The following is a 19,132-nucleotide window of genomic DNA, read 5'->3' as shown; positions in this document are numbered from 1 at the left end:
TCGTATGCAGTCCTGATTGTGGCGCTCACCTGCACGGCGCCAAACACGCATACGACCATCATTGGCACCAAGGCAGAAGCGACTCTCATCGCTGAAGACGACACGTCTCCATTCGTCCCTCCATTCACGCCTGTCGCGACACCACTGGAGGCGGGCTGCACGATGTTGGGGCGTGAGCGGAAGACGGCCTAACGGTGTGCGGGACCGTAGCCCAGCTTCATGGAGACGGTTGCGAATGGTCCTCGCCGATACCCCAGGAGCAACAGTGTCCCTAATTTGCTGGGAAGTGGCGGTGCGGTCCCCTACGGCACTGCGTAGGATCCTACGGTCTTGGCGTGCATCCAAGCGTCGCTGCGGTCCGGTCCCAGGTCGACGGGCACGTGCACCTTCCGCCGACCACTGGCGACAACATCGATGTACTGTGGAGACCTCACGCCCCACGTGTTGAGCAATTCGGCGGTACGTCCACCCGGCCTCCCGCATGCCCACTATACGCCCTCGCTCAAAGTCCGTCAACTGCACATACGGTTCACGTCCACGCTGTCGCGGCATGCTACCAGTGTTAAAGACTGCGATGGAGCTCCGTATTCCACGGCAAACTGGCTGACACTGACGGCGGCGGTGCACAAATGCTGCGCAGCTAGCGCCATTCGACGGCCAACACCGCGGTTCCTGGTGTGTCCGCTGTGCCGTGCGTGTGATCATTGCTTGTACAGCCCTCTCGCAGTGTCCGGAGCAAGTATGGTGGGTCTGACACACCGGTGTCAATGTGTTCTTTTTTCCGTTTCCAGGAGTGTAAAAGACCAAAAGACATACTTGTAAGGACCTAACATCTATGGCCTAGCACACGCAAACACAACGGTACAGGTGAGCCCCTGTTAATCAGACACCATTACTGGATATCCAGCTGGAATACACTGCCGAAAAAGTGGCACCACGCAGGGAAGCCGTACCGTACACTGCATGCAAACAAGTTCCACACATCCCCCACACAGTGAGATGATCTATGGTCGATCTCCCACTACTGTATAACGATCTTGATTGTTCCAGGAATGTAGCGGCTGCAGCAACTGGGATACATCGCCATCGCTTCCCACGGTAATGATGCATGATACCCATACTAACGAATCCAACCTTGCATGAACTATCGCAGCTAGTAAGCCACTACTGCTCTTACTACCCATCCCACTGTCGCAGAGGTTTTTTCCCACGGCACGAGCCTTGGCACTTTTTTCCCTCTGCTCTTCAAATCGCTACCCTCACTCGCGTTTCGTCCACTATCTATCACCTGATGGACCGTGTTAATGCGTAGTCTTACCCAGACGCACGGATAACATCACAGCCCAGCATCCTGTGATCCATGTACTAGATAACTAACATTTTCACGGAGGTGACAGTAGAACTTTTGGTTTGGTCACCATGTTGGTGCGAGCGTGGATGGGCCCCATCTCTTTAGCCATTTGCTGTGCATAGCTGTCTTGGACTCCTTGCCTGTGTTTTGGTCCGTTGGTGACGGCGAAAATACACTAAAAAACCGTTTTGTTGGAGTTTTCCGAAGAACCGCACATGAATTAATGGTGCCTCCATAAGTCCCATCAAACGCAACGTAGGCCACATCAAATGCAAAAAGCACCAACCGCTTTCCTCCATTTGCCTAAGAAGGAGGAAGTGTGTAATATTCATATCTTGCCTCTATGCTGTAGGATATTGACACAAGACGATCTTTCTGTTGGTTATACAAATGGTCCCTAGCTCAGGAGCTATCCAAAATACATGTCCAATCTTTTCTTCAGGAGTAGAACCCGAGGTATGAACTCCGGAAAATCCCGTTTCCACGCGCGGCGTTTTGGAAAATAGGTACTGATAATACAGCTCCAGCGTGTGGCGTGCTGGGACCATGTTGTGCTGTACTGTTGTGTTGACAGAGTGAGGCGGTAGCGATGGCAGCATACGACTGTGCCTGGTGCGACAGCAGCAGCAAGCTGAAGCGCGCGCTGCAGCTGGTGATCAGCCGCGCCCAGAAGCCTCTGGCTCTGACGGCTGGCAAGCTCTACGCCGTCAAGAGGGCCGCCTTTCTCTCGGTAAGTCTCTGACAGCAGTCAAGCACGGAGGGGTATATGATTTCCGACAACGTGGTTTCAGGAAAGCGGTTTTACAATACAGTTTAATAGAGTAGTCGGCCTTAATTGCTAAATATTTATTCATGGGAACCTGTTTCAGTCTTTGCAGACCATCATCAGACCATGAAGTGTCTCTCTATTTTATGTTTCTTTACTTTCATCGCTTCTTTTTTCGTTTACAGACATCAGAAAACGTACACTACTGGCCATTAAGATTGCTACACCAAGAAGAAATGCAGATGATAAACGGGTATTCATTGGACAAATATATCATACTAGAACTGACATGTGATTACATTTTCACGCAATTTGGGTCCATAGATCCTGAGAAATCAGTACCCAGAACAACCACCTCCGGCCGTAATAACGGCCTTGATACGGCTGAGCATTGAGTCAAACAGAACTTGGATGGTGTGTACAGGTACAGCTACCCATACAGTTTCAACACGGTACCACAGTTCATCAAGAGTAGTGGCTGGCGTATTGTGACGAGCCAGTTGCTCGGCCACCATTGACCAGACATTTTCAGTTGGCGAGAGATCTGGAGAATGTGCTGGCCAGGGCAGCACTCGAACATTTTCTGTATCCAGAAAGGCCCTACAGGACCTGCAACATGCGGTCGTGCATTATCTTGCTGAAATGTAGGGTTTCGCAGGGATCGCATGAAGGGTAGAGCCACGGGTCGTAACATATCTGAAATGTAACGTCCACTGTTCAAAGTGCCGTCAATGCGAGCGAACAAGAAGTGACCGAGACGTGTAACCAATGGCAACCCATACCATCACGCTGTGTGATACGCCAGTATGGCGATGACGAATACACGCTTCCAACGTGCGTTCACCGCGATGTCGCCAAACACGGATGCGACCATCATGATGCTGTAACAGAACCTAGATTCATCCGGAAAAATGACGTTCTGCCATTCGTGCACCCAGGTTCGTCGTTGAGTACACCATCGCAGGCGCTCCTGTCTGTGGTGCAGCGTGATGGGTAACCGCAGCCACGGTCTCCGAGCTGATAGTCCATGTTGCTGCAAACGTCTTTGAACTGTTCGTGCAGATGGTTGTTGTCTTGCAAACGCCCCCATCTGTTGACTCAGCGATCGAGACGTGGCTGCACCATCCGATACAACCATGCGGATGAGATGCCTGTCATCTCGACTGCTAGTGATAACGAGAACGTTGGTATCCAGCACGGCGTTCCGTATTACCCTCCTGAACCCACCAATTCCATATTCTGCTCACAGTCATTGGATCTCGACCATCGCGAGCAGCAATGTCGCGATACGATAAACCGCAATCGCGACAGTCTACAATCCGACCTTTATCAAAGTCGTAAACGTGATGGTACGCATTTCTCCTCCTTACATGAGGCATCACAACAACGTTTCACCATGCAACGCCGGTCAACTGCTGTTTGTGTTATGAGAAATCGGTTGGAAACTTTCCTCATGTCAGCACGTTCTACGTGTCGCCACCGGCGCCAAACTTGTATGAATGCTCTGAAAAGCTAATCATTTGTATATCACAGCATCTTCTTCCCGTCTGTTAAATTTCGCGTCTGTAGCACGTCATCTTCGTTGTGTAGCAATTTTAATGGCCAGTAGTGTAGGTAATTTATCGGTAACGACGCAATCCAGAAGCTTATACTCACTCACTTGCGACGCAGTACGGTAGGTTTTTGTAGTATTGTACTGTACTTTACAATAAACCAACAATAAATAATACAGTAAATTTTACCTCTATGTAAACACATAAGTGTTTAACACAGTGAAGAAAATACTGCAAGCTTGACGCTGTACTCTACCATGTGTTCCATGCGCTAAGTCGACCAAGTGGACTCATAGCTACATCGACCTGAACAGTTGAACTGGCTTACGAAGCTCAGGTGCGACATACCAACGGACTCAACCGACGCATCTGTGGCGAGGCAATTATGTCATGATTTCACATGCCCAAAATTTCTCATCCACTTTTGGGATATTTCCCGACATTTGCGACTCCATGCGTCTTATACACTACTGACCATTAAAACTGCTACACCACGAAGATGACTTGCTACAGACACGAAATTTAACCGACAGGAAGAAGATGCTGTGATATGCAAATGATAAGCTCTTCAGAGCATTCACACAAGGTTGGCGCCGGAGGCGACACCTACAACGTGCTGACATGAGGAAAGTTTCCAACCGAACTCTCACACACGAACAGCAGTTGACCGGCGTTGCCTGGTGAAACGTTGTTGTGATGCGTCGTGTGAGGAGGGGAAATACGTACCAACAAGTTTCCGACTTCGATAAAGGTCGGATTGTAGCCTATCGCAGTTCCGGTTTATAGTATCGCGACATTGCTGCTCGTGTTGGTCGAGATCCAACGACTTTTAGCAGAATATGGAATCAGTGAATTCAGGAGGGTAATACGGAACGCCGTGCTGGATCCCAACGGCCTCGTATCACTAGCAGTCGAGATGACAGGCATCTCATCCGCATGGCTGTATCGGATCGTGCAGCCACGTCTCGATCCCTAAGTCAACAGATGGGGACATTTGCAAGACAACAACCATCTGCACGAACAGTTCGACGACGTTTGCAATAGCGTGTACTATCAGCTCGGAGACCATGGCTGCGGTTACTCTTGACGTTGCACCACAGACAGGAGCACCTGCGATGGTGTACGAATGGGTGGACGAATGACGAAACGCCATTTTTTCAGATGAATCCAGGTTTTGTTTACAGCATCATGATGGTCGCATCCGAGTCTGGCGACATCGCGGTGAACGCACGTTGGAAGCGTGTATTCGTCATCGCCATACTGGCGTATCACCCAGCGTGATGGTATGGGGTGCCATTGGTTACACGTCTCGGTCACTTCTTGTTCGTATTGACAGCACTTTGAACGGTGGACGTTACATTTCAAATGTGTCACGACCCGTGGCTCTACCCTTCATTCGATTCCTGCGAAACCCTACATTTCAGCAGGATAATGCACGACCGTATGTTGCAGGTTCTGCACGGGCCTTTCTGGATACAGAAAATGTTCGACTGCTACCCTGGCCAGCACATTCTCCAGATCTCTCACCAACTGAAAATGTCTGGTCAATGGTGGCCGAGCAACTGGCTCGTCACAATACGCCAGTCACTACTCTTGATGAACTGTGGTATCGTGTTGAAGCTGCATGGGCAACTGTACCTGTACACGCCATCCAAGCTCTGTTTGACTCAATGCCGAGTCGTATCAAGGCCGTTATTACGGGCAAAGGTGGTTGTTCTGGGTACTGGTTTCTCAAGATCTATGCACCCAAATTGCGTGAAAATGTAATCACATGTCAGTTCTAGTATGATATACACTCCTGGAAATGGAAAAAAGAACACATTGACACCGGTGTGTCAGACCCACCATACTTGCTCGGGACACTGCGAGAGGGCTGTACAAGCAATGATCACACGCACGGCACAGCGGACACACCAGGAACCGCGGTGTTGGCCGTCGAATGGCGCTAGCTGCGCAGCATTTGTGCACCGCCGCCGTCAGTGTCAGCCAGTTTGCCGTGGCATACGGAGCTCCATCGCAGTCTTTAACACTGGTAGCATGCCGCGACAGCGTGGACGTGAACCGTATGTGCAGTTGACGGACTTTGAGCGAGGGCGTATAGTGGGCATGCGGGAGGCCGGGTGGACGTACCGCCGAATTGCTCAACACGTGGGGCGTGAGGTCTCCACAGTACATCGATGTTGTCGCCAGTGGTCGGCGGAAGGTGCACGTGCCCGTCGACCTGGGACCGGACCGCAGCGACGCTTGGATGCACGCCAAGACCGTAGGATCCTACGCAGTGCCGTAGGGGGCCGCACCGCCACTTCCCAGCAAATTAGGGACACTGTCGCTCCTGGGGTATCGGCGAGGACCATTCGCAACCGTCTCCATGAAGCTGGGCTACGGTCCCGCACACCGTTAGGCCGTCTTCCGCTCACGCCCCAACAACGTGCAGCCCGCCTCCAGTGGTGTCGCGACAGGCGTGAATGGAGGGACGAATGGAGACGTGTCGTCTTCAGCGATGAGAGTCGCTTCTGCCTTGGTGCCAATGATGGTCGTATGCGTGTTTGGCGCCGTGCAGGTGAGCGCCACAATCAGGACTGCATACGACCGAGGCACACAGGGCCAACACCCGGCATCATGGTGTGGGGAGCGATCTCCTACACTGGCCGTACACCACTGGTGATCGTCGAGGGGACACTGAATAGTGCACGGTACATCCTAACCGTCATCGAACCCATCGTTCTACCATTCCTAGACCGGCAAGGGAACTTGCTGTTCCAACAGGACAATGCACGTCCGCATGTATCCCGTGCCACCCAACGTGCTCTAGAAGGTGTAAGTCAATTACCCTGGCCAGCAAGATCTCCGGATCTGTCCCCCATTGAGCATGTTTGGGACTGGATGAAGCGTCGTCTCACGCGGTCTGCACGTCCAGCACGAACGCTGGTCCAACTGAGGCGCCAGGTGGAAATGGCATGGCAAGCCGTTCCACAGGACTACATCCAGCATCTCTACGATCGTCTCCATGGGAGAATAGCAGCCTGCATTGCTGCGAAAGGTGGATATACACTGTACTAGTGCCGACATTGTGCGTGCTCTGTTGCCTGTGTCTATGTGCCTGTGGTTCTGTCAGTGTGATCATGTGATGTATCTGACCCCAGGAATGTGTCAATAAAGTTTCCCCTTCCTGGGACAATGAATTCACGGTGTTCTTATTTCAATTTCCAGGAGTGTATTTGTCCAATGAATACCCGTTTATCATCTGCATTTCTTCTTGGTGTAGCAATTTTAATGGCCATCAGTGTATTAAATTAATTATCTCAGCTTCATCTGCGTCTCTTCAGAGTTTTTAAACGTTAATAAGGATCATCGAGTGTAGGTACAATGTTCTCTATATCTTCCGTTTTCTTTGTTTTATGGTATTCCGTACGGTTAGCCGAAATTATTATATCGATCGAGGGTCTGGTCTCATGCTGTATCACGGGCGCAGCAAGTCTGCACTATATGTAAGTAACATCAGATTCGGCCACTCTGTACATGAGACTATGGTAATGCCTAAGCATAATAAAGATTGCTTATGCTAATGACAAACCTTACGAGCAACTAATGTTTGAATCTCATATCACGTTACTGTTTTCAGTTGATTCAGGCGACGTACTCTTACTACACACTTCTTCAAAATTTGGACAACTGATCGGAAAGAAGGAATACGGCGCTCCTGCACAGGACAGTGGAGAACGTCTTAAAGGTTTTGGGAAGTACGACATAGCCAGTTGGGGTCGTTACATTCTTCGGCCGAGCTTAGAAAAGACTCGGGAACTCATGCATGGCTGCCAACACCTGCAATCATCACAACTGTGTCACAGCCTTATACAAAATCATGAAACATTTTTGTTTTGTCCTACCTTCACTTTTTAACGTACTTGTAATTATTCGAGATCCATGCACCAAAGTGTCCTTTCACGCTGTAAACAACACTGTCGCATAAATCAACATTGTAACATCAGTTGTACTATTCTAAAAATCAAGTTTCCTTCGGGCTAGTGTTAATTTGTTTATGAGGCTTGTAATGCAGTCGTGTTACGTACATTAGTATTAATTGCTACGATAAGAGTAAATCTATAACTATCCAGTGTCTTTGTTAACACATTATATTCTACCGCAAATAAATAATACTAAAAATCAAAAATATGTTTTTCGAACTGAGACTTTTCCTTATTACTACATAATTTCTATACTAAGCAAGAGTACCAAGAGTTGTCAGTAAGTAAAATTCAGCCAAGTTTCAGGTAAGTAAAAATATACCACGACATTACATTTTATAGTGCACTAAAATGTTTTTACAGTCGACAACAGAACAGTTTTAGAATTTCCAGATTCAGTTACACAGTCATTAAGCGGAAGAAGTGCAATACTTGGAAAGTCATCTCGTTCTTCAAGATTTATCCTGTGGAGGCATTGCGTGTCATATGTTGTTGTTGTTGCTGTGGTCTTCAGTCCTGAGACTGGTTTGATGCAGCTCTCCGTGCTACTCTATCCTGTGCAAGCTTCTTCATCTCCCAGTACTTACTGCAACCTACACCTTTCTGAATCTGCTTAGTGTATTCATCTCTTGGTGTCCCTCTACGATTTTTACCCTCCACGCTGCCCTCCAATGCTAAATTTGTGATCCCTTGATGCCTCAGAACATGTCCTACTAACTGGTCCCTTCTTCTTGTCAAGTTGTGCCACAAACTCCTCCCCAATTCTTTTCAATACCTCCTCATTAGTTATGTGATCTTGAAACGTCCCCTTTGAACAATTATTCAAGACTGTGCTTAAACTGACACCCAATATTTTTAGCGCAACGCAATCTGACTTTTAAAAAATCCCTACGAAAGAATGGCCCTGACTAACAGTAACCTATGCGTTTCACAAATCGCTTACCTCACAAAAATCTTGTTTACTCGAATTACTGCAATACAGCAGGCGCCACTACCGCCAGCTAAATAAAAGATTCAAACTATGGAAGGCACTAACTACTGATAGAGATAGTTAGCAAATGAAAGATATTAATAGAGAACAAACAATGTATTTACCTTAATATCATCAAAAGTCATAATATATATAGGAGCTCATAACATCCATTTTTACAAATATCAAAACTCCGCCATTTCTCTCTCCACACCCACCACTGCTGGCGGCTCACCTCCAACTGCGCAACGCTACGCGCTGTTCACATCCAGCTGCCGCTGCCCAACACTACAATGGCAGACAACAATGCAAACCAGCCACAGACTGCACACAGCACAGCCAGTGATACTCACACAGAGCGCTATGTAACGTTGCCAATAAGAAAACATAAACAGCCTACTTACATAGAGGGCCCAGCCCTGTTTAAATCCCGCCAGTTCTGATGAAATTCAGGTCTGTCGTTATGATTATATCGTCTGTCGTCATGTCGGTAGTTCCTGTAGTTTCTTGTCTGTCGGTCATGTGGTGGAGAATTTCTGCCGGAATCGTAACTGCGCGCTGAACTGTTGCGTCTGAAGTTATTCTGTCTCCCTTGATCATAATTGTTTTTGTTCCCATATTGTCTGTTTCTATGGTAATCTCTGTCATATTCATTACTACGGAAAGGTGATCTTTCCCTGTAATTATTACTACTCTGCCAACGGTTGTCATACGGGTGGTGTCTGTTTTGGTCACGATTTGTGTTGTGAGAATAGCCTTGTCGTGTCTAGTTATTATTTCTTTCATCGCGGAATTGCGACGGATGTGACCTGTAATTGTTGTGTTCTTGTTTTCGCGTTCCGCGATTATCAGTATCAATTTCTAGTTCTTGTAACAGTCCCTGAAAAGCTTCAATGTCGTCTTTGCAACGTCCTGCTAAAATAATATGCCGTAAATGTTCAGGTAATTTGATTAAGCAAATGCGGATGAGTTCTGAGGGCTGTATGGGTTTGAAAGATACTGATTCTTGTGCAACATGTCTTCAAAATATTTCACAAGACTGGAAAATTCAGATTGTTCGAAACGTTTCATCATTATGATGCTATGTTTTACTCGGTCTTGTGTAGCTTGAGACCAATATGCTGAGAGGAAGGCACGATAAAATTCTCCTTCACTGTGACAACCGTGAATGACCGATCGCATTCTTACAGCTGGTTCATTCTCCAAGTAGCCACACATAAATTCTAATCTGTGTTCTAACGACCAGTTGGGAGGAAAACAATGAGAGAATTGATGGAGCCATGCTTGTGGATGAATGTCGTTGCCAGAATTCTTAAATGTTTTGAATTTACGTGTAGTAATGAATAGCTTATAGTCAAAATCATCATGTCGGCGAGTCGCATATCGGTCATTGTTAGGTCGTGTCGGCCGTTCCATCTCAAAATTCGGTGCACATTGCCAATTTCTTTCATAACTTCCGAAATGCGCTGTGTTATTATTTTGTGGCTGTTCCGTATTTCTATGTCCCTCTTCCCGTATTGGGGCGCGAGTGTCCTCTGAAATACGTAATTCTTGTATTACCTGTGTCAGCTGATCTTGTACTTCCAGGATTTCACTTTTGTACTGTGTATTGATTTGATTTTGATTCTGTTTGAATTTTCTAATTTGTTCATACTCTTCTGTGTCAGTGAAGGCTACAGGTCTTGTGTCATTCAGATCATCATCTACCTTTGCAGATGAATTAGTGAATTGATCCGAAAGTTCGGCTACTTTCTCCGATAGTGTACTTATTTCCTCAGTGTGTTTTTCTGAACCAAGTTTCAGAGTATCTACTGTGTCCTTTAAGTTTTCCTGAGTTTTTGCAAGTTGCGTAACCGAATCGGTAGATGCAACTGAGTCAAATTTAGCTTGCAAGGTCTCATGATTTTCATGAACAATAATTTGCAGTTCTATTATGGCTGCTTCGTGATTCTGTAATGCATTTTCATGCCGCGAAAAAATAGGTTGAAAATGCTCACAAATTTGAGTTTTTACGTCATTACAGACTTTTTGACATTTCGATTCGATGTTATGTAACTCAGTAGTTAAATCTTCACGTGTGTGTTCAAGCGTGGTGTCTAACTTTTGAAGATTTTGTTCCATTGTGTCCAACTTTTTAAGATTTTGTTCCACTGTGTCTAACTTTTGAAGCTTTTGCTGTGTTTGTCTCTGATTTTGTTCCATTGTGTCTAACTTTTGAAGATTTTGTTCCATTGTGTCTAACTGTAGCTGTGTTTGTCTCTGATTTTGTTTCATTTGTTGCATTAATTGCAATAATAATGTATTAGTGTCTGGAATCTGTTCCTCTATGCTTTTCGGCAGTGCATTTGCACCGGCAACATTCACATTTTGACAAACAGAAAATGTGTCTTGACTTATTTGAGAAAACGGTGAGGACCCAAAACCTGAATCTGCAGTATTTGCGAGATTGTTTCCTGTCATTTCGGATTCCCGAGGCGAGCTGTTGCCGACCGATCGATCGATAATGCTTCCCTGTTCACTACCTGTTTCACTGTCTACACCGTTGTTTGCAGCCCGCTCCATTTCCCTATGCACAATTACCAAATTACTACTTTGAACATCAGTTAATTCATTACTCGGTGGCGCTAACACACTGCTTTCGTCTTCACTGTCATTTCTCAGTTTACTTTGGAGCCTAGTATTACGTTTTTCACACGCCATTATTGTCACAATATTTCACACGATAACATGAAAAGCACAATTTGAAGAGCAAAAATAAGAGAACACATTAACATAGCACTGAAAAAATATCTAGTTAATTGCACGCGCTGCTGAGAAATACTTGGTGTAAAACTGCATGCATGATACAACTGTTTTACTGTACCCCAATGAAAGACTGCAACTACAAAGGAGATTTTCTCTACAATTACGCGCTAGCAATAAACAAAAGCTACACTAATTACACAAACTACAAGAAAAAAATCAGAAGATTCCAGTGAGGTATCCTCGGCTAAGGGTCGACATATGAAACGTCCCCTTTTGAAAAATTGTACAAGACTGTGCTTAAACTGACACCCAATATTTTTAGCGCAACGCAATCTGACTTTTAAAAAATCCCTACGAAAGAATGGCCCTGACTAACAGTAACCTATGCGTTTCACAAATCGCTTACCTCACAAAAATCTTGTTTACTCGAATTACTGCAATACAGCAGGCGCCACTACTGCCAGCTAAATAAAAGATTCAAACTATGGAAGGCACTAACTACTGATAGAGATAGTTAGCAAATGAAAGATATTAATAGAGAACAAACAATGTATTTACCTTAATATCATCAAAAGTCACAATATATATAGGAGTTCATAACATCCATTTTTACAAATATCAAAACTCCGCCATTTCTCTCTCCACATCCACCACTGCTGGCGGCTCACCTCCAACTGCGCAACGCTACGCGCTGTTCACATCCAGCTGCCGCTGCCCAACACTACAATGGCAGACAACAATCCAAACCAGCCACAGGCTGCACACAGCACACCCAGTGATTCTCACACAGAGCGCTATGTAACGTTGCCAATAAGAAAACATAAACAGCCTACTTACAATCTACCCATCTAATCTTCAGCATTCTTCTGTAGCACCACATTTCGAAAGCTTCTGTTCTCTTCTTGTCCAAACTATTTATCGTCCATGTTTCACTTCCATACTCCGTACAAATACTTTCAGAAACGACTTCCTGACACTTAAATCTATACTCGATGTTAACAAATTTCTCTTCTTCAGAAATGCTTTCCTTGCCGTTGCCAGTCTACATTTTATATCCTCTGTACTTCGGCCATCATCAGTTATTTTGCTCCCCAAGTAGCAAAACTCCTTTACTACTTTAAGTGTCTCATTTCCTAGTCTAATTCCCTCAGCATCACCCGACTTAATTCGACTGCGTTCCATTATCCTCGTTTTGCTTTTCTTGATGTTCATCTTATATCCTCCCGTTCAAGACACTTTCCATTCCATTCAACTGCTCTTCCAAGTCCTTTGCTGTCTCTAACAGAATTACAATGTCATCGGCGAACCTCAAAGTTTTTATTTCTTCTCCCTGGATTTTAATACTTACTCAGAATATTTCTTTTGTTTCCTTTACTGCTTGCTCAATATACAGATTGAATAACATCGGGGAGAGGCTACAACCCTGTCCCACTCCCTTCCCAACCGCTGCTTCCCTTTCATGTCCCTCGACTCTTATAACTGCCATCTGTTTTCTGTACAAATTGTAAATAGCCTTTCGCTCCCTGTATTTTACCCCTGCCACCTTTAGAATTTGAAAGAGAGTATTCCAGTCAACATTGTCAAAAGCGTGTCATAACTATCAACCATAATGTCTCTTTAAGTTTAGGTGTCTGGTCAGATGGATTTGAATTGTTGTGTGCTTTGTGATGAGGTCAATTTCTTCATTTTGTGGAATAATTTGATTTGGAGGGTATTCAGAGAACGTTCAGCGAAGTTTCATATCACTGTAGCTCAGCTACAGTCTGGTCACAATTACTTGCTTGTTGATGGCTGTCACAAACCGCTGCAGTGTTGCTATATAGGTGTCTACCGCTCGGAAGGAAGGAAAGAAGAGTAGGGTTTAACGTCCTGCCGACATCGAGATCATTAGAAACAATGCAGAAGCTCGGTTTGACTCAAGGGTGGGGAAGGAAATCGGCCGTGTCCTTTGAAATGAACCATCCGCGCATTTTCCCCAGAGCGATTTAGGGAAATCTCAGAAATCCTAAACCAGGCTGTCTGGACATGGGTTTGAACCGACGTCCTTCCTAACGGGAATCCCGGGTGCTAACCAACGCGCCACCTCGCTAGGTTGTCGGCAACACACAAACACACTGTTAATATTTAATGCGGTGCAATGTTGGAAGCGGCCGCTGCGACGTATGTATGACAAAAATGGGAGATGCTCTGTCGACAGCTGATTTTAAGTGACCAATTACTGAGCTTCATCATATAATGCCTTTTGTAGCCTTGAATATAAGCTTATATCTTTAACTAACAACGATCTCATGATCTGCAAGTATCCGAGAAAGCAGCAACTGCTGGCCGGTGTGACCGAGCGGTTATAGGCGCTTCAGTCTGGAACTGCGCGACCGCTACGGTCGCAGGTTCGAATCCTGCCTCGGACATGGATATGGGTGATGTCCTTAGGTTAGTTAGGTTTAAGTAGTTCTAAGTTCTAGGGGACTGATGACCTCAGTTGTTAAGTCCCATAGTGCTCAGAGCCATTTGAACCCAAAATCTGCAGCAGCACTAAAATCATATTCCTTTGTTCAAGGCGTTTAAAGCTAACACCTACGAGCAAGGTCAAGACAGAAAAATTTCATTTTCAGCAGTAAATGTAAACTGCAATTTCTCACTGTCATTGGTTACCTGAAACTACGAGGTGCAACAATGAAGTAATGAGACTGATTTTCTTTGCAAGATGTGGCAACCCTGCAGATTTGTTTAGGCACAATATCTTTGACCTTGGTCTATAAGCTGCTTCTCGTTCAAGCGGCACATTGCTGCAACTGCTCAGTCGTCAGTTGTGCTGAAATAAGTTAACACGTGTTTGTGTCTCTCCTCACGGAAATGGAACTGCATAATATTGCGCAATGGTATCCCATTTGTTTTTGCGTTAAATTTGGTGAAAACGCGACGACGACTTATGGTAAGCTCCAGAAGGCTTTTGGAGCGGAGGTTATGTCAAGAGCTCAAGTTTTTCGTTGGCATAAATTGTTTAGTGAAGGCACAACGAATGTTGAAGATGAACACCGCAGTGGACGACCATCAACCTCACGGATGGATGTCAAGTTGGCCAGGGTGCGGGAACTCATACGATCTGATCGAAGACTATCCGTGAAAATGATTGCAGAACTGAACATGTATCGAGAAACGGTTCGTCTAATAATAACTGAAGATCTTGGTATGAGAAAGATTTGCGCAAAAAAGGATTCTGCATCACGATAATGCGCCATCCCGTACTGCTCTGTCAGTACAGCAATTTTTAACCTCAAAACAAATTTCGGTACTACCACAGCTACCGTATTCACCAGATATCGCTCTGTGCGACTTTTTTTCTATTTCCAAGAGTCAAAACGGCGGTCAAGGACACCATTTTCAAACAACACAAGATGTTCAAAAAGCTGTGACAAGTGGCTTGGAGGATATTACAGAAGGCGAGTTCCAGAACTGGTATCATCAATGGCAGAAGCGCTGGAAAAAGTGTGTGCAATCAGAAGCGAACTACTTTGCAGGAGACAACACTAAACTTGACTAAAACGGTAAGCAACATTTTTTTCACATCAGTCTCATTACTTTACTGTATGCTGATGCTGGCTACATGGTCTGACGTTTAGCAACCGATGAGCAGTCGTGTTTGATGTTGGTTGAAGATTGTAGGCGACACAAGCAGATCAAAACGCAAAAAGATCGATAAGAAGCAAAACCAGGAGCAAATAAAAAATTCAGTACGATGATGACAAATAGACTTGTCAAAGTATCAGAAATAAAAAATGACACGTATAGTAAATAAAAATGGTAATCAAGGTCTTCTGATTAGATTTAGTAAAATAAAAAATTTCACTACATTTGATGAAGATTCCAAAACTGGCTCTGAGCACTATGGGACTTAATTTCTGAGGTCATCAGTCCCCTAGAACTTAGAACTACTTAAACCTAACTAACCTAAGGACATCACACACATCCATGCCCGAGGCAGGATTCGAACCTGTGACCGTAGCGGTCGCGCGGTTCTAGACTGAAGCGCCTAGAACCGCTCAGCCACAACGGCCGGCCGAAGATTCCAACTCACGATTTTTCACACATCAGATTTATGTGGTAACCACTGCTCTAAGCTCTTTTACCGTGGGCAGTCGTAATATTTATGACTCTGCTGGCCTAGTCACAATTAAATGCAGCCTTAAAAAAGTCGGCTTCACGTAATGTTGTGAAAAGCCTGGCTAATGTAAACTGATCTCTGTGCTTTTAATAACTGTATATGAGACGCAGAATCGCGTCTTGTGCGTAAGGATCCATTAGTGTTTGGGTAGTGCAGTGTATGAAATGTATGCGTACTCCGTTAGCATTGTGTGAGTTAGTGTGTGTGTGTGTGTGTGTGTGTGTGTGTGTGTGTGTGTGTGTGTTGGTTTCGGTGTGGTTGTCAAGTGTGACGAAATAAGAAATAAAAGGGCTTTAGGTTCCAAACACATCAGGAAAGAAAGAATTGCAAGTGAACTAACTGTCGCGGTAGTTTAGTAATTTCGAACGGTTCAGGCGTGATCTTCTATCAAGTAATTTTAATCAGACTATTGTTTCAGAAAATGAAAGTTGCTGTCTCTACAATTCTATGCAACCAACAAATACGAGGGCCATACTGAAACTCATGAACAACTCATTGTTAAAACTTCATTTACAACAATGTAACAAGAATGACTGCAGGATCGTAATCTATAGACTTGACCCCACAATCTGCAATACTGTGACGTCATTAACCCTCTATCACATGACAACGGGCAGAACATTCAAAATGGCCTACATCAAAGTTCGTTTTCGACAGTGTGCTGTCATTGGATTCCTTGTTAAAAAGGGAAAATTCACCTCCGACTTCAACGTGCCTATAGAGATGTCTTCTTGGGCGCCAGCAGTGTTAGGAAAGAGTTCAAACTTTTCAAAGATATAGAAACGAGTATACAAGATGAGCTTCATAACGATCGACGTCGAACTGCCTTCATGGAACGCAACAAGGGAAGAGGTGATGAGCTTATTAGACAAGACAGGCGCGTCACAGCGAGTGAAATAGCTGCAAAACTTACAGTAGAACACAGTACAGTACAAGACATGATTCAAGGCTTAGATTATCTAAGCGTTTGTGCCCGTTTATTGACCGAAGACTACAAACTTCAGAAAAGAACCATGATGCAGAATCTTCTACAGACATTTCGCAATGAAGGAGATAATTTTTTGATGAATGTTGCGATAGGCAATGAAAGCTGGTTCCGTCATTACGAGCCTGAAACAAAATATCAGAGTATGGAATGGCATTACTTGAATTGACCATAATAGATGAATGCGAAGACATTGCCATATTGGAAAACTGTTATTTGCACTGTCTTCTGGGATGTGTAGGGTTGCATTTTGACTAATTTTCTTGAACCTCGACAAACCACAAATGCTGCCCGCTATATCTAAACTACTGTGAAGCTTCGTCATGCGCTGCACGAGAAACGCCGTGGGAAGAAGATCATCCAGCAACAGGATAACGCGCGTCCTCTAACTGCTCGTGTCAGGAGAAGATTAGCACATTTGGGTAAGAAACTCTTCCACCTCTTCTCTACACTCTCTACTTGGCACCTCCAAACTCTCTTAAGTTTATGTTCAGTTGCTTTTGAGTTGGTGTTTTAAACATATGGTGCTCTGTTGCCGTATTAACTGTACTTTAGAGTACGATAAACGCTATCGCAACTAGTATCGACACCTTATTAAGTAAAAATAACTGTTAATATATCGAAAGCGTATGTCCCTTCTTCAAAATTATATACTCGTACTTTTTCAATCATCAGCAGACGTTGCCAGAGATAATGCAAACAAGTTCGCTGTAGTTTAATCTGCAGTAAGTTCTGAATACTGCTACGACTAAAGAAATGATCAACGTCGTTCACTATCTAGACGGGCCAAATCGAATTTGGCCGATCAACTAAATATATATTTAAATTTAGACCTATGAAAAGGAAATAGCTACTAAGCGATTGGTCCACGAATATTGACTTATCAGTTCCAACATTATTTATCGGTGTATGGAGATTACTTGGAAGAGCAAGAAATGACACTATAATTTGTGAAGAAATCCACAATGATTATATTTTATGAAGGACTTACGGTATTCCCAGAACGAACTGAACAGTTAACAGTTTTTAATGATTTCAACAAGGATATGTTATGGATAATATGCCTAAAGAAATTTCGTAATAATGTGCAGCATTATAATCTCTGAATAATAACACAGCAGAGACAATGCACATTGCTCGTTATTATACTGTAAGTATAATTAAGCAGAGCCAGGAACAATTCTTCGACGGATTGTTGAACCTGGCACATTACTTGTTACTGAGAAATTATTTATTCTTCTTTAAATGAAAATATATTTACATAACGTTACTGCAGTAAGAAACTTGATGATATGTAAACAGTCTGTGTGGGTGATCCAAATCAGTAACAGTGGGTGCTGTACTTGCTCTCTGCTCATTGTCCTGGAGTTCTTGCTGAGAACCGCATTCACCTTTCAGGTTCAGTCAGCGTGTAATTTGAAACAAGGGACCACATCTCATGGTAGATTTATTGCACACAGTGACATAGGTACTGCATCACAAAACCTCCGATCAAGAACGCCCACCAGCGAACTGGCTTTCTCGTTTATATATCATTCAAACAATGTTTTCCTTATTATTATGGTACATTTTCGAATTTACAATTAAAAATAATTGCATTCAACTGAATGAAACCTGTACATTACAGATCCAAGTACTCTCATCAGTGTTAGACATATAGTTCACAGAAAATAGAACGCTATTACACGAATTCGCATTAAATATGTAAAGTAAACAATCACCTTATTAGTTTCCTTACTTTTATGACACAAAATTGCATTCATTGTTTTATTATGTATATGGCTTCTATATGATAATATCCTTTTATTAATATGCACAGAAGTTCCGTTATTTTACATAAAAGTTCCATTTGACAATTTGTTTCCACATGTCAAGATGTATTATTTCTTGAATTATTTTAATTGTGTCGATAAGACTCACTTTGTATACATTCGTCTTATATGTTGACAAATCACATGTCATTTCAGGTATTTAGACCAGTGTGCAAAAATTAAGAAACACAGCACTACATGATTTCATCATCCAGTAATTTTAAGAGAATATCATAATTTCAGATGTTTTTACCAATCAGCATTGCTCTATAGGTTTGGTGCACTGCTGTTTCAAGGTTATACAGTAGAGATCAGTTGTACAAACGTTGTATTTACATTACAATTATAATGTTAATTGAAATCTGGGTGATTACATGTGCTACATGAACTCAGAGTTGTGGTATTGATCAATGTAGTACACCTCCTAAATTGATCAGTTAGATATCAGTACTGTCCAAAGAGTGTTGTACATCATCAGGATGTGCAAGACCCTTCCAGGCAATTTGTGCAACACAGAACTGTTTCAAAACTAATTCAACATTTGACAACCAAAATCCCTGAACATAAAAGAATACAACAGATAAGAGAAAAGTAGTATCATGTAAGTATATTACATTCGATATTTTATGAATTACATGAATTCTATGAGAAATAAATAATTATTTGGGATATCCAAGCCATTATGTCTTCTTAATCTCAGTCTACCTCCCTTTGCACTATCACAAGTAATTATCTCCTTTTACATCTCTTTCTGTCCTGGAAAAGTTATACAAGTCTGATCACTTTTTCCGCGAAGCAGAGTACGACAAAGTAAAAGGTAAGAG

At 43.8% G+C, this 19,132-nt stretch overlaps 1 protein-coding gene across 1 annotated transcript in view; it reads left to right on the top strand.

Moving 5' to 3' along the window:
- The window catches only part of LOC126482187 (odorant receptor Or2-like), a 37,419-nt gene extending 30,073 nt beyond the window's left edge, over window positions 1-7,346 (top strand). Inside the window, exon 4 of the mRNA XM_050106166.1 lies at window positions 7,293-7,346. Coding sequence (XP_049962123.1) covers window positions 7,293-7,346 — 54 coding nt within the window. The remainder of the gene's footprint in view (window positions 1-7,292) is intronic.
- The last annotated feature ends 11,786 nt before the right edge of the window (window positions 7,347-19,132 follow it).

This window comes from Schistocerca serialis, chromosome 5, assembly GCF_023864345.2.
Source record: "Schistocerca serialis cubense isolate TAMUIC-IGC-003099 chromosome 5, iqSchSeri2.2, whole genome shotgun sequence".
Classification (NCBI taxonomy): domain Eukaryota; kingdom Metazoa; phylum Arthropoda; class Insecta; order Orthoptera; family Acrididae; genus Schistocerca; species Schistocerca serialis.
This window is presented reverse-complemented; position numbering and strand designations above follow the sequence as displayed.